The sequence below is a fragment of the Rattus norvegicus genome, chromosome 17, assembly GCF_021556685.1.
Source record: "Rattus norvegicus strain SHRSP/BbbUtx chromosome 17, alternate assembly SHRSP_T2T, whole genome shotgun sequence".
NCBI lineage: Eukaryota > Metazoa > Chordata > Mammalia > Rodentia > Muridae > Rattus > Rattus norvegicus.
In genome coordinates, this window is record NC_141550.1 from 1,215,608 (window position 1) to 1,237,028 (window position 21,421).

Consider the following 21,421-nt stretch of genomic DNA (forward strand, 5'->3'; position numbering starts at 1 on the left):
TAAATACTAATGTTCTAAAATGAAACATAACAAGACAAAATGGAGAGACAAAATGACTTCCAGTGACATTCTGGTAAACTCATCGCTCGGTGTCTTGCTGAGCCAGCAATAGAGAAACTTCCTCCTTCAACAGACGGGAACAAATACAGAGACCCACAGCCAGATATTATGCAGAGAGTGACAGACCTTGGGACATTCAATCATAAACTGAATGTTCCCATCAACCCCCCTGCAGGCTCAGAGAACTCTTAGGAAGAGGAGGCAAAAAGAGTATTAGAGCCAGATGCCGGAAATAAGAGTCTATTCTAAAGCAATAGGATCAACGGCATGTGATCCATGCATAAGGCCTGCATGGACTAGTCTGAATAGGTCCGCACCAGAGGGTGGTCCTAGAGCTGAGAGGAGTAGTATATGGACACCTCCATCCCCAGTCTAGAAGCTCTATGTCCAGTTGATGACCACTTGCCAGAGAAAACTTAGTTTTCTTCAAGGGAGTCTCACTGGGGAAATAAACTACTCATAAGGTAGACCGCGTGACTAAGTCGATGGCCAACAGCAAACAAACTCAACGGCATCCTTGGAGGTTCCTGGTCTCATAATGTCACAGCAGGAATTTTTTCTTTCCTTCCTTCCTTTCTCCTTTCTCTTTCTTCCTTTCTCTCTCTTTCTCTTCCTTCTTTTAAAATTTATGTTATTGTTTAAAGTTTTATATTTATCACCCATTTCTCTTTCTTCCTTTCTCTCTTTCTTTCTCTCTTTCTTTCTTTCCTTTTTATCATTAATATCTATCATCAACATTATATATGTCTATTACCAATATCTATCATCTATCTATCTATCTATCTATCTATCTATCTATCTATCTATCTACCTATCTATTATCTATCTCTATCCGTCTATCATAAATATCTATCTCTACCATTATCTATCACCAATATCTATCTATACCTATCATCAATATCTATGTATCTATCATCTTTCTATGTATCTATGTATGTATCTATCTATGTATCTATCTGTGTATTTATCATCTATCTATGTGTCTATCATCTATGTACCTATGTATGTATGTATGTATGTATGTATGTATGTATGTATCTATCTATCTATCTATCTATCTATCTATCTATCTATCTATCTATCTACCTACCTATCCATCCTTTCTCATTTTACTCTACAAGTCCTTTTTATACAATTATGGCCTCCAGTTTAGTTTTTAAAAGGATTCCTAAGTGTGTGAACAAGTGGATCTCTGTATCTATATCATAGGCCCTTTTGGGGGTTCGTTTTTTCTGTTTGTTTTATCCTATTCTGGTGTGTTAGTTTTTGTTCTATCTTATTATATTGCATCATTTTATTCTATCCTATTGTTAGCTCTTAGAAGCCTGTTTGTTTTCTAATGAGAGACAGAAATGGGGTGGATATGGATGGGGAAATGTGGTCAGAAAATGGGAGGGTAAAAGGAGGGGCAACAGCAATCAGGATATATTATGTGAAAAAATAATCTAGTTTCTCTAAAAGGGAAAAAGTGATGTGATGGCTAATCTTCCTTGTAAACTTTACTAGATTTAGTCACCCCCAAGACTCTCCCCTGGAATGCCTTTAAGGGTGTTTCCAGAAATGTTAGCTGAGACTCCATATGATCGCACAGGCCCTCCATTTCCCTTCCATAGGATCACACCTGCCCTCCAATTCCCCTCCATAGGATCACAGCTGCCCTCCACAACCCTTTCAAACATCATGCTTTTTTTTTTTAATAATCCACTAGATCCAGTTCAATTAGTGTTGTTCACATGGGTATGGGTATGGGGCCATTCACTGGAGCATAAAAAAACCTACCAGTTGTCACATCCTCAGAAAAGAATGACTCTCCCTCCAGCAACTATTGAAATACCTTTAATAAAATCTCCAACTGGGCTTCCCTGTGCCAGTCAGTCTTGACATTTTCAGCATGAAAGTTGCAAGCCCTGGTTTGTCCGAGTTGAGGTCTCGAGAAGCTCTGTCTGATAAGAGTGGCCAGGTCGAGTTGTGCCCACCCCTCAGTGCTGATGTTGACCTCCGGCATGTAGCAACCCAGACTGTAGACATCCAAACCACACACAAGTCTGTAGCAATGACAGGTATTCCCTTAGAATACTCACCTCTTCTAGAAACTACAAAAGGAATCCCCTTTTGCTTCCCAGTTTTTCTTTCAGTTGGGATTCAGAACTGAATCTCTGTGGTAGCAGTCAGCATTATTAAAGATCTGTTTTTAATCTGAAATTCGTCAGTGCCTGTCTATACCTAACCAGTAACAGAATGTGTTAAGACATCCTGGAACTCCCAGACCAGACAGTGAACTGTAGGTTCAGTGAAAGATCTATCTCAAAAAAAAAAAAAAATATGGTAGAGCTTATTAAAAGTAGACACTTGAAAAAAAAAAAAAAAGAAAAAAAAAAAAAGTAGACACTTGACACTGACCTCTGACCTCCACACCCATATGCACATGTGTGCCTGCTTGCACATATAAACACACACATAAACAAGCACAACACACTACCCCCCTGCCCCCACCACCACACATATACTGAACATGCTTGACAAATAGAAAGATTCTCCGTTGACATCCTTAAGTCGGTTTGGGAGCCTGGAGAACTGAAGCTCTGTCCTACACAGAGGAATGGCGCTATTTCCAGGCTGTTAGCTGAATGGCAGAGTTAAGGAAAGACAATAGCATGTTCAGAGATGAGAGAACAGAGGCTCTCTCTGGCTCTGCCAGTCACGAGCTCCCAGGAGGATGCCTGCTGGTTTTAAGTTGCTGCAAGGACCAGTCTTTCTGTGTATTGGCTAGCTCTGGAGTACTGACATGAGTGACAGACAAAGACTCCCAGGGGACAACTACCAGAGCAGATGGGCTGTGTTTGTATAAATACACAGACAAACCTACCAGGGAGATCAATGGTGGGAGATAAACTCCTAGAATTCCAGGGAACGATAAAGAAGCCTCGACACAACCAGGTCTTCCAAGAGTTCACAGGAGATGTCTGAAGAGGGGCTGACACTTGCACCAAAGCTATAAGGAGATAGAAGGCTGCAGACAGGGGCCAGGCCCATGGTACAAGCAGCAGCTTTTATTATAGTCAACTCAGTCCCTAAGCCTATAAGCCCTCAACTCCCACTCCCTGGGTGATCTGCAGATCTGGGGATCCTGGTCTTTCCTTGGCAAGGAAAGCTAGCTAGCTATGTAGAGTGCTGGCCACCAGACTCCCCCTCCCCTCTGTGTGTGCGTGTGCGTGTGCACATTCCCAGTCATGGGTCAGGAGCCTGTGGTGTCAACTTTTCTACTCATAATGTATGTATTCCAATAGTTCCCCCAAATAGTAAGATTTAATTTTGTGGAAGGGAGGATGTTAGGGATGTAGCTCAGTTGGTTGTGTGTTTGTCTAACATGGACAAAATCCTGGTTTTATCCTCAGCCCCTGGCATGGTGTGATACAGGCCTGTAAATCCCACTACTCAGGAAGACCAAGGTCATAGCGAAGGTCATAGTGAGTTCTAGGACAGTCTAGGATACATGAGACCCTGTAGAGAAGGAGGAAGTAAAAACTGGGAAAGAGAGATGAGAGGGAGAGAGAGACTTGAGACTTGACTTAAGGTGGTCAGCCTTCCTTTTCTGGTAGGTAGTAGGGTCTCCAGAGAATATGCAAGCAAAAGGGTCCGGATATCTTCACAGTGACTGTTTATTTACAAACAAATTGTGAACACTCAAACAAGCTGGGCCAGGCCTTGGGGTCTGGCATGAGGCCTGCCCATCTCTTGGATCCTTGAGCCTGGGCGCCTTGGCTTTATAGCATTTGGAAAGCCACTTGATTGGGGAAGGCTGATGTTGATGCTGGGAAATTATTTTCTCCTGGATTCAAGCCCTCATTTGCTTATTGGAAAAGAGACAGCATTTATCCTGGCTGAGCATCAACAGCAGATAAAACATTTTGCTTCCTCTGGAAGCTGCCAGGCACTCAGCACACACCTCTGGGTGCCTTGGTGTGTGGACAGCAATCCTTCCTCCCTCAGTCTAGAGCACTCAGACTACGTAACTCTATCTGGACATGCCGTATCTGTCCCTTTGCTTGTGAATGGTCTCCGTCAACTCTGTGAGCTCAGGGGCCTTGTTTGAGTGATCACTGTTCTGTCTCTGGTATTTAAAACTGTGCCCAGGGCTGGAGCCATAGATCAGTTGATAGAATGTTTACTTAGCCTGAAGCCATGGCTCCATCTGTAACACCACAGAAACCATGCATGGTGGTGCAGGCCTGTAATCCCAACACTCAGGAGGCGGAGACAGGAGATCAGAACTTCAAGGCCATCTTCGGCCACACAGGGAGATTAAGGCCAGCCTAGGCTACATTACATATAAGGAAAAGGAGGTGGTTAAGGAGATGGCTTGCACCATCTTCTTATGTACATCTGGTAAATGTACATTTGTAAATCCCAGCAGTGGGCAGTGGAAGGCAGAGACAGACAGATCCCTGGAAGCTCACTAGGGAGGTAGCCAGTCTAGCATAGTTGGCGAATATCCAGGCTGGTGAGAAATCCTGTCTCAACCCAAAAGGTGGTAAGCACCTGAGGAGTAACACCCAAGGTGTTACCTCCTCCATTCCCAAATAAATAGATAGATAGATAGATAGATAGATAGATAGATAGATAGATAGATAGGTAGATAGATAGATAGATAAGCAAATAGCAAATGTAACAACATGCTCGCCCTCACACACACAGGTGCTCATACTCACTGTGCAAATGAAAAAGTCTGCATTCGCAGATCCCTAGAAACAGGGCCACATTCCATGCAGAGTCATGAAAAAGGATCAGAGCCAGCCAGGAAGTACAAGGGAAGCAGAGAGCATGACTGAAAACCTTTACTGTGTGGGAGCTGGGGATGTAGCTATGCAAGCATGAGGACCTGAGTTTGAACCCTCAACACCCATGTAAAAAGCCAAGTGTGGCCTTGTGCCTACAACTCCAGTGCTTGGGAGGGCAGAGACAGAGGGTCCAGGGGGATCACTGTGAGTGATAGACTCTGAAGGAAACAAGGCAGAGAATGATAAAGGACACTGGGTGACAAGTCTCTGGATGTGCATGCGTGTGCACACACACACAAACATGTACCACACATGCATGCACGTAACATACACACAAATTAGATTTCTACAAACGTAACTACGATTTCCTGGGAAGGAATGGATACCACAGCTCAGCAGGCTTCCAGTTAATGATGCAGAAAGCTCTGGCCTACACTGTGGTCCCTAATTGTTCAGAACCTGGTGTTTAGGGTAGGGGAAATGTGAGCACCATGCAGTGATGAAGTGGGTGCTCTAGACTCTTGTCTGCGTAAGACACTCGGAGGCAATATGCTGTCTGTCTGTAGGAACTGGTTAACACTGAAGTGGGCAGTTCCTATAAGGCCTCCAACTCGCAACATTATAAAATCTGTGAAACAAACAAACGTGATCAGTGGTGAATTCTCTCTGAGGGGCAGAAATGGTGGTGCAAGTGTTTCCAAAGTTGAGACAAAAGTACTTGAAGTGGGCTAAGACAACTAGAGTGAATGCAGGGCAGGGTAGGGGTGGGACTTGGGGTGGAGGTTGGGGGATGAAGGTCAGGGTGGGGATGGGGTGGGGTTGGGGTAAGGGTGAGGGTCAGGATGGGATGGATAGGGATTGGGGTAGGGGTGAGGGTCAGGATGGGGATGAGAATTAGGATGGGGGTGGTTTGGGGTGAGAGTCCAGGGTGGGGGTCAGGGTAGGGGTGAGGGTTGGGATGGGGGTCAGGGTGTGGCCTGTTTCTGTTGATCCTGAAATCAGACCCTTCCTTTGGGTAGCTTTTCGGACAATCTCTGCAATGGGGATAATTGTTTCTGATGACCTCTCCAGACTCTTTACTAGAAAAACATTTACAGAAAAGAGTAGAAGGTTCCTAAATGCTCACAAACTGGACACACTTTGGAACACAAATCTGGAACAAGGGGTTGATGGCCTTAGTTACAGGAGGCCTCCGACATCTCACTTCCAAGGCAGTCGGTTTTTATTTTTTATTTTTATTTTTTTTGTTGTTGTTTGTTCGCTTTAATTTCAGCTGTGATCTGGGAGCAGAACAAAGCCGCACTCCATTTGATGCAATGAGATGTTACTGAGACAGAGAAGTTTCATTCGCCTTTGTCTGTGTGTGTTCTCTTTATTTTTAAACCATTGGCTAGAGTGTCCAGTGTCCTAATGAAAGAATTATATAGCACACCTCATCCCCAGAATCCATAAAACTGTCTCTGGCCTGCTCTGTAATAGCTCAGTAAAATTACCACTGCAGACACATTATACATCCACGACACGCAAACAAGCAAACAAACCACCAAAAACCCAAACGAGCAGACAGCTGCTAGCGAAACCCAGCAGGCAGCAGTGCTGTCACACGTCTGTATGCAGGGACACATTCTTCCTGGTTTTACAGGATATGAAGTATGCCCTTGAAATTATCCATCTTAGCAATTTTCTGTTGGCCAGCAGAAGCCGGCATTCCGGTTAAAGGTGGGTGGGGTCTTCCCACTTCAAAGATCAATGATTTAAATTCGCACGAGGCGTGCTCAGCTGTTTGGGTTTTAGTTAATTCCAGAAGTAGGCAGGTTGGCCATCACAGGTGGCAAGGGATTAGAGAAAGAACAGACACAGTTACAGAAAAGGTAGGATTGGGTGGGCTCTGTGTGCTCTGATGGAGTTGCACCAACTACCACAATAACCCAAAACCTCAGTGTGCTTATTATATATAGCACAGGGGGAAGAGTCAGCCAGCCTTGGGGGAGGGGCGGTCTCTGTAGTCATCAGTGTCAGGCTGTGCTCATCCCAACTGCTTAACCTGCAGTTGTTAGTTTTTTTTAACACTCAGAGCAAAGGAAGGTTTTACCTATTGCAAGCCTGACCTGAACGGGGAAGGATCTGCCATTCCCATTGGTCTGATACATCGGGTCCTTGGCATGGCTGTACCGGGCAACAATACACACCCATACACTCAAGGCTTCCTAGGCTCCCTACACTTGTGTAGGCTGTGTGTGGCAGCTGTGCTGTGTATACAACATGGTTGAGGGTGTATAGTACGTGTGTACCCAGTGTGTGGTATATGTACTTGGTGTATGGTGTGTGTACCCGGTGTATGGTATGTATACTTGGTGTGTGGTGTGTGTACCTGGTGTATGGTATGTGTACCCAGTATGTGGTATATGTACTTGGTGTATGGTGTGGTGTGTATCCTTGGTGTGTGGTGTGTGTATCTGGTGTATGGTGTGTGTACTTGGTGTGTGCTGTGTGTACCTGGTGTATGGTGTGTGTACTTGGTGTGGTGTGTGTGGTGTACGGCAGGTATGGTGAAAGGCAAATAGCATGTGTGCACCTGGTGTATGATGTGTGCTGTGTGTGCTGACAGCAAGTGAAAGCACAGCTGCATGTGTCATGGAGTCAGCTGAGGCTCACCAGCAGCTGCTGCTGGTGAGCGTACTCCTGTGCACAGAAGAGCCAGAGCAGCTAGCCCACAGGCTGGCCCTTACACAACACATTCCCCCTTCTCCTCCATGTCTCTCCTATGCCAGTTATGGAGGTTTCACCTTGTGCTCCATACTGTGCAGTTGGCACCCAACCCAGACTTGCTCCTGGGCAGAGACTTTGCCAACTGGGCCCTGGGAGCTGTTGGCTGAGCAGGTGGAAGGGAAGGGAGGAGCTTGCTCCACACAGTTGTTGCCACTTCCCCTGGAGCCACCCCCACTACAGGTAACTTCTGACGCTCATTTGTTTCTTGAACTCCCTAAGCTGCTTCAGCAAACCAGCACAAACTGCCTGGAGGGCTGTGTTCTGTGCCAGGTTCCAGGACCAGGGAGACCCTGTGGTTTACTTACTTCCAATTGCTTTCAGTGGCTACTCCTTGGCCATGGTGACTTACTGCAGAGTACTGTACCTGAGTTTCTTTGCTGTGGTGTGTTCCCATGTGGCCCCTCTGCTGAAACCTGTCTTCTCTACTAGACTGCTTTTATTTGGACAGGGTCTCACTACGTAGCTCTGGCTGCCAGGAACTGGCTACGTAGATCAGGCTGGCCTTGACCTCACAGAGATCTGCCTACTTCTGCCTCCCAAGTGCTGGGATTAAACGTGTTTTACCACCAAACCAGGCTTTCCCAATAGATTCCTTTAAAAAAAAAAAGATTTATTTATTTTAGTTATATGAGTGCACTGTTGCTGTAGGACACACCAGAAGAGGGCATCAGATCCCATTACAGATGTTTGTGAGCCACCATGTGGTTGCTGGGATTTGAACTCAGAACCTCTAGAAGAGCAATCAGTGCTCTTAACCACTGAGCCACCTCTCCAGCCCTTCCCAATAGATTCTTAACCACAGGACTGCCACCTCTCAGAGGAACTCCTGAAAGCTGTCCTCTCATATCTACAACTGTAGTAATATTTTTAAAAATGTTATTCCTACCAAATTTTACTGATAGAAATATCAATGCAAACAAAACCTCAACGTAGGAAAATTGTATATTTACTGAAGAATAAAATCATCCTAATAAAATCTCAACTGACATTTTCTTCAGGGGCAGCATGAGTTAGGTGAGACGGGCTGCACTTGGTCTAAAAACTGACTTGTAACTGTGCAAATGAACGGACAAAAGGGATGCTCTGTAACCATTAAATCTGGGCAATTAGTACGTGTCTCTCACTCACCTCAAACACACCCCATGACAATGTGGATCGGCCGAGAGGAGCTATGCTAAGTGAGATAAGCCAGGTACAGACGAATAGACACTGTGTGCCTGTGTGCTCCCTCTTTGAGGTGCAAGCTGAAAGTTGATCTCAAGTTGAGAGCATCATGGTTTTAAGGGAAGAACAGGGGCAGTGGGTACAAAGAAAAGTTAGGCAGGAGTAGGGATGGAAAGATGACTCAATCGTCTAGAGAACTGGCTGCTTTTGCAAGATGACCTGGGTTCCACTTCTATCATACACATGACAGTTAACAATCATCTGTGACTCTAGCTCAAGGGGACTGGACCCTTTCCCCTAGTCTCTGCAAGGACACACAGACGTGTGGCCAAACATTCATACATATACAAATAAATAAATAAATCTTTTTTTGGGGGGATATTTTCACTTTTATTTATTTATTTATCTATTTTTAACTGGATTTTTTTAAATTTACATTTCAAGTGTTATCCCTTTCTCTATCCCATCCCCACATCCCCTTCTTCCCCTCCCCAACCACCCACCCCTTCCTGCCTCCCCACCCTGACTCCCCTACACTGGTGGGGGTTCAGCCTTGGTAGGACCAAGGGCTTCTCCTCCCATTGGTGCCCAACAAGGCTATCCTCTGCTACATATGCAGCTGGAGCCATGGGACTGTCCATGTGTACTCTTTGGATGGAGATTTAGTCCCTGGGAGCTCTGGTTGGTTGGTATTGTTGTTCTTATGGGGTTGCAAGCCTCTTCAGCTCCTCAAACCTTTCTCTAACTCCTCTAATGGGGACCCAATTCTCAGTTCAATGGTTTGCTGCTAGCATTCGCCTCTGTATTTGTCATGCTCTGGCTGAGTCTCTCAGGAGACAGCTATATCAGGCTCCTGTCAGCATGCCCTTCTTAGCTTCATCAATATTGTCTGGGTTTGGTGGCTGTCTGTATATGGGATGGATCCCCAGGTGGGGCAGGCTCTGAATGGCCATTCCTTCAGTCTCTGTTCCACACTTTATCTCCATATCTCCTCCTATGGATCTTTAAAGGTTAGACAGAAGGAGTTAAGGGGAGAGAGTGGGCTGGAGAACGAAATCAGAAAGAAGGCTTATTCCACAGTAACTGCAGAAAGGAAAAATAAAAGTTGTCGGAGATGAAGGCCAGAAGCCCCTTGCATTCTCTCAGCCTCTGCCACCAAACTAAAGCACACATACCTAGCAGGACGTTTAAGATGCTAGTCAGACATGCGCGGCATGAGGTCTGTACGTATGACTATATTCTACACAGAGTGTACAGAGTGTGCACAGAGAGGCCCATGCTGTGCAAATGAGCTGATGTGTGATATAAAAGCCAGGAGCTGCTATACTCTCTCTCCTGCCTTGGAATGTATCTTTTCCTAGAGTCTCATGCTTTGAGTCTTGTCTCAGTCCACCTCTGCTCCAGGAACAAGAATCATTGTTGGGTGTCCAACTAGCCCTGCTACTTGTTGATATCAAGGTTAGTTCTAATGATCAACCAAAGAGTAGGGTGACTAAGAGTTTAGGTCAGTTGGTAAGGTACTTGCATAGCTTGCATGAAGCCCTGGGTTCCATGCCCAGTAAGTTCTAAATCGGGTGTGGTATTAATTCAAGGCCATCTTCAACTACACAGGGTTAGGGTCCAATCTATGCTTCACCAGACCCTATCTAACCCAGGTAGCTACAAAAGAGGACTTCAAATGTTTTAGTATAGAGAAATTAAGCCAGCCTTTGGAAATAGGGCAACACTGCTTGAGAGTGCTGCAGACCTCAGGCCTGATGTTCTCTGCTCTATCAAGCCCCATCTCAAGCTGTAGTAACACCAGTGACTAACTCGTGACATTTGCAACACATTTTAGAAATAATAGATTTCTACTGCAGTAGGGAAGAAGAAGCTATAGGAAGAGTCCGGGGGTGGGGCGGAAGTTGTGACCTAAATACATCATATTCATGTGTGAGATTACCAAAGAATAGATAAAAAAAATTTTAAAGGGGAGGAAAAACTCCAAAAGAATAGATTTCTCTAGGAAGCCTAACAAAGGGAAGATCTGCAGCGGACAGTGATAGAGGTAGAACGTAGACAGACAGGGGGCAGATTGAAAGATACTTAAGCAGAGAAAGCCCAAGGACTGACTGGCTTCCTGAGATGAGTCCTTGGGGAGAAGAATGAATATACCAGCAGATTCTGCTGTCACTAACTGGGTCAGAAGTTAAGGATTGGAGGAGGAGGAGGAGGAGGAGGAGGAGGAGGAGGAGGAGGAGGAGGAGGAGGAGGAGGAAGAGGGAAGGGGAAGGAGGAGGAGGAAGAGGAGGAGGAAGAAGAAGGAAGGGGGAGGAGGAGGAGGGAGAGGGAGGGGGAGGAGGAGGAGGGAGAGGGAGGGGGAGGAGGAGGAGGAAGAGGAGGAGGAGGAGGAGGGAGAGGGAGGGGGAGGAGGAGGGAGAGGGAGGGGGAGGAGGAGGAGTAGTTGCTGACTCGATGATGACGACATCCTCCCCAGACCCAGAATATGAGGCATCCAGAGATCAGCCAAGGGACTAAGGTCAAGCTACTAAGTGGGCCTGAGAGTCAAACCATTTGCCACAGGCATATGCTGATATATAATATCAACGGACAGGAAAATCCATAGACCTGTTAGATCGCAGACCTTTTAGCAACTCTCTCTTTCCAAGGCACACAGCCCTGTAGGCTCTTTCCCTGAACAGAACTGTAACCAGGTATCCTGCAACCTTGTAGCTTTCAAAGTTGAGTTCTCTTTTCCCATCAAGACTACTGGCCTGCCTCTCCTCCCAGTATTGCTTAGATCCAAGGCAGCTAGTTCCCACCAGTGCCTTTCTAGTCCCCTCTTGGGACTAAAAGTTAGGCAAGTAGAAAAAGGTAACAGGGCCAGAAATGGGGTGGTGCTCAGTGCTCCATTCTGAAACAGCACCATATTTTTTGGTATATATCTGAGGTTTAGTACAGAAGGCACTGAAAATACAGTTGCTAGGAAACAGGCTTATAATCATGTGGCCCATGCCTAAGAGGTCCTGTTGATTAACTAGGCATGACGACATCAGTCCTCTAATGATGATGGGGCCAGCTAGGGTGCCCGAGATCTTCTCAAAATAAGTAAATAAATAAAAATTTAAAACTACCAGAAGCTGGTGAGGAACAACAGGATGATAGGACTTGTCCCCTGAAAGAAACCAAATCTTTGTCCTATTATGGATCTATGCAACAAAAGGAATTAAAAATTATATTGGAAAGCTGCCAATATGCCAGGAGATACAAACTCAAGCACTAAATATTACATGCACTAGGTAGGTGCACAGAAGCTGAGGCACACATTGGCTACCAAGACAAGGTCTCCTACTCACTGCTATCCCTGAGTCTCTGCTGCAGGCCACGGGAGAGCAAAGTGAGCAGAGTGAGGCTCAAGCAAGGTATAGAGAGAGTCTTTGTTAACTCCTAGGTGGAAAAGTAGGGCTAGGAACCCAGTGATAGCATTTTTTTTGCGGGGGAGGGGGACTGGAAAAGGCCCACTGTTGATTCCAGATTTCCCAGCCACAAATTAAAGACTGGAATCCCACTCCTCCCAGAACAATGGGAACCAGGACTCATTTACAAGCAAAGGACAAGGCCAGAGATTGGCAGGCAGGTTGCAAAAGCATGGGGGTTGGGGGTGTGTTTGAGGGTTCTAAATAGCTTGTGTTGGAAGGAGGGACAGAAGAGTGCCTCAGTCTGTCTTGGGGTATCTCCTGTATAGGGCTAGTCAAGAACAATGTAATGACCAGGGGAGGGAGGAACACTCCAGTGTTGAGAAGCCAAATTTGGGGGGTGAGGGTAGGGGTGGAAGGATGGGGGTGAGGTGGTTGTGTTGGTCTGTGCTAGTCTGACTTAATGGCCTGGCCTACTTACTAACTAGCCCTGGTGTTCATCTGCTCCCAAGAACAGCTACTGCTGCAGGGCCTTCCACTCAGGACAGTGGTGCTTCTGGGAAACTCTCAGGTAGAAGAGAAACAGAGTTGGAGCAGTTATTGCCAATGTAGGGAGGGCTGTGTGGTTTCTTCCTCAATAAAACAGATAACACCTGCCCAGGAGAGCTCCAGGGCAGACTAAACGTAAAAAGCACTTGAAATGTTAAACAAATGGCAAAGTAAATGCTCAATAAATGAGAACTGATGCAGTTATTCCCCAGCCCAATCCCCTTTACCCTCCCTAACAGAGGAAATGAGAGGTTTACTACAGCGGAGGTCCCTATGTTTCAACAGGCTTTGGGGATGCAGTGTGGAAAATGGATTAGAGAGGGAGGAGGCAGAAGCCTGGGAACCCAGGGAGAAGTCTGCAGGCATCCAGATGGGAGGTGGAGGGACAGAAACTCAGGCTCTTGGCAGTGGGATTCAGGAAATATTTCAGAGACATTCTCTCCAGGACGTGATAACAGGTTGGGAATGGAGGCTTGGCAGAAGGCTCTGGCTTTGAGGGAAGCATGAAGGTGGGAGGGCAGGGAAGGCAACCGCAAGGCCTGTCCTAGAGGGTGTGTGGCCAAGGATTGAAGGCCCAGCCAGCAGGTCCAACAAGAGCAAGGGCAAGGCGTGCACCGGCTTGGGGAGTGCTTCTGGACGTGGGGGGCCCGCTTCCCGGGGCAACTGGCTGGGGAATCTTAGGTGGAGTTCGCCAAGGTGCTAAGTCGGATTTCCTCCTGGGCCAGCCTGCTGTGTGTTTGCGAGGCTTGCCTGGCTAAGTCCCCAGGGCCCTCGCTAACACTGCGCCTGGAACCGGCCAGGAGTTCCACCCTGCCAGTTTCCCACTTCCTTCCTAGCTCTGCTCTGCATCTCTGTCTAGGTGCTTGCGGGAAGGGGGGCGCCTTCGCCTGGCAGCTTCCCAAGACTGAGCGTTGGGGATCAGTTGAAAGTGATTTAGACAGCAGAAACCCGCGCCTCCAGGATTCAGGATTCAGGATTCAGGATTCTAAGCCTGAGGTCCACTCGCCCAGTCAACTGTGCCAAGCTGTGCCCCGCGGGGGTCCCCACCTGCTCCGACCTATTGACTGTCCATATACCTGCTTGGCGACCGACCACCGGCACTAGGCGACCCTCCCCACCCTCCTGTTAGGATGCTATAGGGACTCCACCGGATCCCTGCTTCAGGGCTTAGGCCCTTTGAGCTCCTGCACAACAAAAGCTGGACCACCCACAGCTTCACGCTGTGAGGGACGCGGGAAGCCGCCTGGCTTGTGGCTGGTGGCAGATAACGCGCCCCCCACTGGCTTGAGCTCAGGAGTTTTCCGTAGCTACTGCCAGAGCATAATTCCATTAGCCTTTCTTCTCTTTTAGGGCAGATTCTCTGTCCTGCCAGGGGGGCAGGGAGAGCACTAGGCCCCAGCTCAGGCTTTGTGGTTCCTTTCCGGGCGTTGCCAGCCACCGGAAGTACACAGAAATCCTCATTTGGGGCTCACAGTGTCTGCAGTTTGTCTGCAGGGTACGGCCAAGCTCAGTTGGCTGAGATCCATCTTGTTGCAGGCGGAAAATGAAAAGCCCAGGAGTTCCACCTTGCCCAGCCTCGAAGGTCAGCAGACTACTGAGTGGCAAACCTATCCCTGGGCTGGTTTTGATTTACCCCACAAGCTGGGTGTACCCCCAAATGCCCAAGAGGTTAATCTGTTAACTGTTCTTAGTTTGACTAAGCTTGCTCCCCTCCTATAAGGCCCCTCTGCTCCCTGGGGAGTGGAGTGGGCTTGGAGGCCTCCAAAGACTGGAAAGCTCTTGGAAGCCCATTTCTTCTTGTTTCCATAGTGGCAGTGCCTCACAGGGGTTGGGGAGGGGGCACTGATTTCTGCCAGTGCAAGCACAGCTCCCCCTCTCCAATATGCTCCTGCAGCAAAGTGTGAGTGACCATGGCCCTGGAACACAGACTCAAGAGGTTCTTATAGTAACAGGACAAAGGAAGTAATAAAATACTCCAGTGTGTGTGCACACATGTGAGAGAGAGAGAGAGAGAGAGAGAGAGAGAGAGAGAGAGAGAGAGAGGAGGTGGGGGAGGGAGTGAATGATGAGAGGGAGGAAGAAGAGAGAAAGGGAGGGGGAGGGAGGGAGGCAGAGAGAGAGAGAGAGGCAGAGAGAGAGAGAGAGAGAGAGAGAGGCAGAGAGAGAGAGAGAGAGAGAGAGAGAGAGAGAGAGCGCGCTCGATCAGGAGAGCCTACTGTTTTCTGAGTAGACAGTTCCTTCCTGCAAGCTCAGCTGAATGTGGGCAGGTACCAGACTGACATTTCAAGTGCCAGTCAGTCTCAATGCCAGGAGCTATTCAGACACTTTACAGAAGGACCTCCTTGCCTTTACCTATCTATATCTGTCACCTACACGACTATACCTGTCACTGTACCTATCACAGACCAGAGAAGCTGAGAAAAGGTACTAAATAATCTAATTGAGCACATTTCAGAGTGTGTAAACCACATATATTAAATTCAATGAAAGAAGTTTAAATTAAGATCAAATGTTTATTCATTTACATTTACTTAAGAAATACAAAGGTAGGCTATATATCTTTATTTATATTTACTAAATCACAGTAATGTGAAAAGTTCAGGTATTGCTATCCTGGCCAAAGATAGAAATCATCCCATTTCTTTAACACCATAGCACACAAACACTGAGTAGTTATAAAAATCAGCATTTTTAACAAATACCATATATTGAGTCCTAATTATTGAGTCTTAATTACAGCTTTTATCTAAAATAATTTTATAGCAATAGAACATAATTCCAAGGAAGAAGGAAAAACAGTAAGTTCTCAATGCCAATGAGGAGAGTGCAGTGGCTGCCACTTGACTTTGGGACATTCTGGAGTTTAAAAGTGGAAGGCTGTGTGCTGCTCTGGTTCAATTCTGTTATCTTTCACATAATGAATGGGCATGCACAGAGCAAGTTACTCATGTAAGGCCTTGGATTTACAGAGGACGGAAGACTCCCAGTTAATAATAGTTAAATTATGACAAGTTATAATGATACAATTGCATTTGTTTGGAAGATCAAATCTGGGGCAGGAGATGTAGCTCAGTTGTCCAGAGTGCTTGCTGGTATGCATGAAGTCCTGGGTTTGACCCCCAGCAGTGCATAAACTGGGTGCTGATGATTAAAACAGATATTAGGAAAAGACAACCCATGATAACATGCTAAGCTGATAAAATGACGCTAAAGCAATGTTAATACACAAGTTTGCAGACAACTGTTCTGCGTGCCCCACACACGAACATACACAGCCAGGGCCAGCAGCTCACTGGTATCTAATCTAATGGCACGTCCACGCCCTACTCTCTCTCCCTACTGCTTATGCTTTCATCATCAACATCTGAGCTAAATGTCTTCCACAAAAACTTCTCGTTTGCTTTCCAAAGGGAAGCTTCCAGCTCCTCTTTCCTTTTGGAGGCTGTGGTGCGGGGTGCTTTGGTACACAGTGTTTCTATCACTGCCAAGTCAGTGAGTTTGCTGAGACTGTCATCATTCTGCTCATTCAAGATGTCCCAGAAATCTTTTGGTCTCTGCTTTGCTTTTGCCACAGGTCCTGAAGGACCGTTCTTTGGCAGCTGTGTGGGACCTTCCCCATGGCTTTTAAAGAGGTCGTTAAGAATAGAGGTGTCACCAAGTAAGCCTTCTGTAGGAGTGCTTTCTGACACTGGGTTTTCTACTCTTTTGTTTCTCAGCTTGAAACATGGTCTGTTCCTTGAACTGCCTGCTCCTGTGAGGTCCCACTGATGTCCTGAGGAACCTTCTAGCTCTGTCTCTAGGGCTTCAGACTTGCTGTCTGGACAGAAGAGTGTCATGCTATCCTTGGGTGTGTGGTTGTTTCTCTCACTGTAAATCTCCTGAGTAAAGTTGACAGGTGATTTCTTAATCTCTGCACCACTAGAAAATGTGTCTTCTTTATGGGAACCATGATTCTGAAATCTGACTGATTTTCCTTCACATATTTTTTGGTTGTAAACTTGAGACATTTTGTTGGTGGAATCATTACATGATAAAGTACTATCATTTGAGGGCCTTTCTTTTAAAAGAGATTCTTTTCCTTTAGATTTGTTCCTCACCCTCTCTTCTTTCTCATGGACAGATTTCATCAACTCTGAAGCAGAATCCATGAAGAACTCCTTTACCTCCGGGTGCTGAAGACTGTAAAAGTCCCTGAGCATTCTCTGTTGCTCTTCAGATGTGGCGCTAGTAACTTGTTCAGCAAACTCCTTTACAGAGAGCTTGTAGAAAGAGGCCATTTCTTCAAACTGCTTTCTAAAGATAAGTCAGATTAAGCCAGTGGTCATTTTTTAATAATACATTTACATTTTATTTTTAAAGAGTTTAACAGGAAGCTGTTGAGATGGCTCAAAAGGTACAAGTGACAAGCTGCATTCAGTCCCTGGAGCCTATGTAATGGTGGAAAGACGGTCAACTCCACAAAGTTGTCCTCTGGCGTCTACACAGGCACAGGCTTTGTGGTCCATGTGCCCACACTCACTGTGATGGAGTTAAGAATGATAATGTGCTCCTTAGCAGTGACAGGAAACACAAAGGTTAAAGCAATGCGCCTCATCCCTCTGGAACATCAGCTTAACTAGGAGAACATGCCTCTTCCCCAATGCTACCAGAAACCATCTTTTAGCTCATTAAATCATCAGCTTTTTAGGTAACTCTGATTTATACTATTATATATTTCCTGGGAATTATGAGAGCTCAGCAGGCTACTCCTCTAGTTAGCCAATTTATGGCTAACGTGAGAATCATCATTTATACAATCTATTTTTTTGAGAATCTATATAGCACTCAAGTCCCATAGAATTACATTGTTAAAGATTGGCTTTGATAAATGGAAAATTCTAGAAAAATTAAATTTCCCCTTCCCTTTCACAGTATAGAATTTCATGAAGTTTTGTTGAGCTTAAAAAACAAAAACAAAAACAAACAAAAAAAAAAACCTCTATAAGTGTGGTTCTTTTTCCCCACTGTTCACCTTTAGTGCAGACAGCTAATCCTGGACGCCAGGTACTACTTTCTAAGCATGGTGGTGCACAACAGCAAGCCTAGTCCTCAAGTGGCAAGAGGATGGAAAGGTTGAGGTAGGGTGGGTTATGTAGGGTGACCCTGTCTCAGAACCAAAGGAAGCAAATAAGCAGAAAGAGTAAGATGTTATTTGAAGAAGTGGATTGCATCCTTGAGTAAGACACTAACAGACACTTCAATATGCACACCCATAAGTGGGTTTGGTAAAGTGGAGGTAGAAAATTATTTACGTTCCTTAAGCCACAGACTGCTGCTTTTCACAGGGAAGGATTTGGAGTCTGAATTGAACCTATTCCCTAAACACACTGAAGTCCAGTGTGAGAGCACTGGCAGAAGGACCTACAGGACTACGTACGGTCATGGGAAGAGCACGAGATCCCCAGAGTCACATCTCTCTAGGATGAGAGAAAAGAGAACTAGCATGATGCTACTTCTACAGTCTCAGTTTTGAGCCAGGCTTGATAGAACAACACGCTTATGATTCCAACATTCTGAATGCGAAGGCAGAAGGATTGATTCTCAATCATCCTCAGCTCTATGGTATATTGAGGCAGTCTGGGCACCATCAGACCCTGTCTTACCCCACCCCACCATAAATAAGAGGGAGTGTATTTTTTGCTGATGCCGTGTTTGGGCTTTAAGTCGTAAGAGCTCAGTATCTGTAGATTTGTCTTCAGATAAAACCAAAACCAGCACTGCAGCACGTATTAAAGGCCCCACTCCCTTTACACAGTCTACCAATTTCCTCAGAGTCCTGTTATGTCCAAGCACCACTGTACAAACTACACCATAGCAAGACAGACCGATCCCGGGCCTCACGAAGTTCCGTCTGGCTAAGAGAGTCAAAGCAATACAGTCAGTGTAGAATCTCATGATGAAGGGTAAATTCAGCTCTCCTGGCACTCACAGTGGATACCTAAGTACTTGCAGGGTAGGGAGAGGTTCTCTGTTGTCACCTCTACCTGTCAGGTAAGGATGAGCAAGAAGCATTCAAGAACTAGTTCTCATGGACCTAGAACACACCAGAACAGGTGAAAAGGCAGAACTGGCCAGCAATCATGGGTCTGCATTGTTAGTTTTTTAAAGGCTGAATTTTCTCTTCATATAACATTCTTAGGGTAAAACAAGGGTTTTTAAATGTAGGAGCATTCTAACCACAGCTTTTGTGATTTCCTGTTCATTTGGCTCTGCCTCCCAGGTCAGGTAACAGTCTCTTGTGGTTGTAGTGACAGCCTAAGGTGAGTGTCCACATTCTTTTGTGGCTGAGAGGTGTTCTATGGCTTCTGGAGCTCATGTCTTGTTCTATGTTCTACAGCTGATCAATAGTCTACAACAATATATTTCATTCCACGAATAACCCCCCGCCCCCACCTCAATTTCTATCCTGGAAACTGCCAATGTTCTTGTTGGAATGCAAGCATGTTCTTAAATGGTTCTGTTCTCATGTCAAATAAAGCAACAGGATGCTACTGTTCTGCCTACTACTCATCACCAAATCCATTTCCAGGACCCAGTAAGTATTTGTACTTATTTATAAAGATTTAGTAACCAGTGGGCTATTAGGTGATATATTTAATTTATCCAAGACTTGGTGATCTCTCAGCAGATGCCAAAGTAACTTTATCTCTGCTGTGCTAAGAAAACACATAATCTCATCTCACCTGTGACCCTGGGGCAGGTCACCCCTGGGAGGAGTGATGCTGCCATGCTATTTAACCCAAGGAGCCATTGAATGAATTGCCTATGGTTGCCCCTTACAGAATGATTTTTGGCCTTCCCACTAATTTTCCTAATTCTGGAACTTCAATAGGATTTTCTTTAAGAATTTAAGAAAATGCAATGAATAATAGAAACATAAGCTAACCACTTTTATCAGAGTAGCTTTAAGACAAGGGAAAATAAAAACCAAGTTAGGAATCTATAGCATGTCTATCAGAAGTCACGATGGCTAATATTTCAAAGGCTTTTCTGCATGGGAAGGATCTGAACTGTACCTGACACCCCCATGTCACTGCCTTGCTTTCTGAGGCTAGATGTGCTGACAGCCCTAGAAGTTTATCACTCAACTACTACAAGGAACAGCCACAACTGACTGACTGTGATGGCAGCAGGAAGGGGTGGAGTGTCCAGGCACTCTAATTAGTGTCCTGGAATTCTAATATTACTCTTTATCTTTCTCTAGCATGAAAAATTTCCTCTCTGGGTTGGGTAAGAAAACAATGGAAGGAAGCAAGAAGAAATCCCTGCTATACCTGCTTCCTTTTGAACAGACACCATTATAGGGACCAGACCCATGTTTCTTTAAAGACTGGGGAAATGTAGTTAGTCTTCTAGAAGAATCACTGACAACAATAAAAAAGCATTCCCTGCAGAAACCGCTGTTGCCAGGCAAGCCTGCCAGGCAGAATAAGGGGCTGCCTCATGCCAGCTCTTTGGGTTACTCCTTTTCCAGGCAGCTCAGGAACCAACTGTGAGCAAGAGCAAGTAGTTTCCACTGTCCACAGAGGTCATGAGAACCGGGCTGGCTGTGCCTGGTTCATCTCTTGACACCATTCTTGGTAACATTAATAGCTGTGTATGGAGACCCCACTGACTCACTCATTTCTTCACCTGACCCCTGGGGACTGCTTCAATCCCATGCTTGTCCCATATTCCTACATCTCTGTGATCTCACAATTTAGGAGTGAAGGCAGTAGATTCATAATACCAGCAAAGTCCAGGCCAGTCTGAACTACTCAGTGAGATCCTGCTTCAAAAGGATTTGCTTTTATTTTTTAATTATAAAAGTTCGTGTTTTCTGAAGTTTGGATGCGAGATATGATTATACAATATACATTTTATTATGAAACTGTATTTCTTCTGAGAATTAGCCTGAGGTCTAGCCACAGACAAACATACCTGCGGATTCCTCTTGGTGTTTCTCCAATGATGAAGGTAGTGTGGTTAGTACGGTAGACATCTTTCTTTTTCTGGCTTACAGGGTGGGATATATACAGAGGAGAGGAAATGTGCCCATCACTTGGTGGCTGGTCTTTCTTTGTAGGTATCACTGCATTTGCATTCACCTTACTTTTGTATGTCTGAAAAAAAAAGGAAGTACAATCTAAGCCTGAACAAAGCCGTTTTGGATTGATAAGACAAAGAATGTCACACTTACTTCCCAGATACTTTACAGTGAAGCAGGTCACATTATCCAACTAAAGCAACTTTTGGAGGATGGTAGTGTAGGCCAGTCAAAGGAAGAATACAGAAAAATGTGGTATTGCCTACTGTCAGGATTACAGTTGACAAACACACAGGCTGATCCCTATTACCCTAAGGATAATAATCAATGATTAAATGAATGAGGCTGAGTCTAGGCCAGGTGCAGCTGTGCAGACTCAGCCAGTGCGACAGGAGTAGAAAGACGGCCCAGTAGGCAGAGATTCTTGCATGAGGCCCTATGAGTGGATCCCACAGGGCAGGAGAGAACCAACACCAGACTTGTCTCCTGACCTACATATGTATGTTACAGCACACATGCATGGTCCATTAATAATATTTAAAAATAAACCAAAAAAGTTCACCTAATTTTTAAAATTTTGTATTTTTCTAAAAATTATGAATCAATTTTTGTTTAATTTTACATAAGCACACAAACTAGAA

The 21,421-nt window shown here is 45.5% G+C and overlaps 1 protein-coding gene across 6 annotated transcripts in view; it reads right to left on the reverse strand.

Moving 5' to 3' along the window:
• The window catches only part of Ercc6l2 (ERCC excision repair 6 like 2), a 155,967-nt gene that overhangs the window by 46,824 nt on the left and 87,722 nt on the right, over window positions 1-21,421 (reverse strand). For 3 of the 6 annotated variants that reach the window (NM_001400699.1, XM_087590921.1, XM_087590923.1), the window contains 2 exons: window positions 20,675-20,856; window positions 15,209-17,008 (listed from right to left, as the gene is read on the reverse strand). In NM_001400699.1, coding sequence (NP_001387628.1) covers window positions 16,039-17,008; window positions 20,675-20,856 — 1,152 coding nt within the window. In that variant the 3' untranslated portion in view covers window positions 15,209-16,038. Of the gene's footprint in view, window positions 1-15,208; window positions 17,009-20,674; window positions 20,857-21,421 lie in introns of those variants that run through there. The other 3 variants (XR_015640861.1, XR_015640860.1, XM_087590922.1) reach the window with 1 other exon arrangement.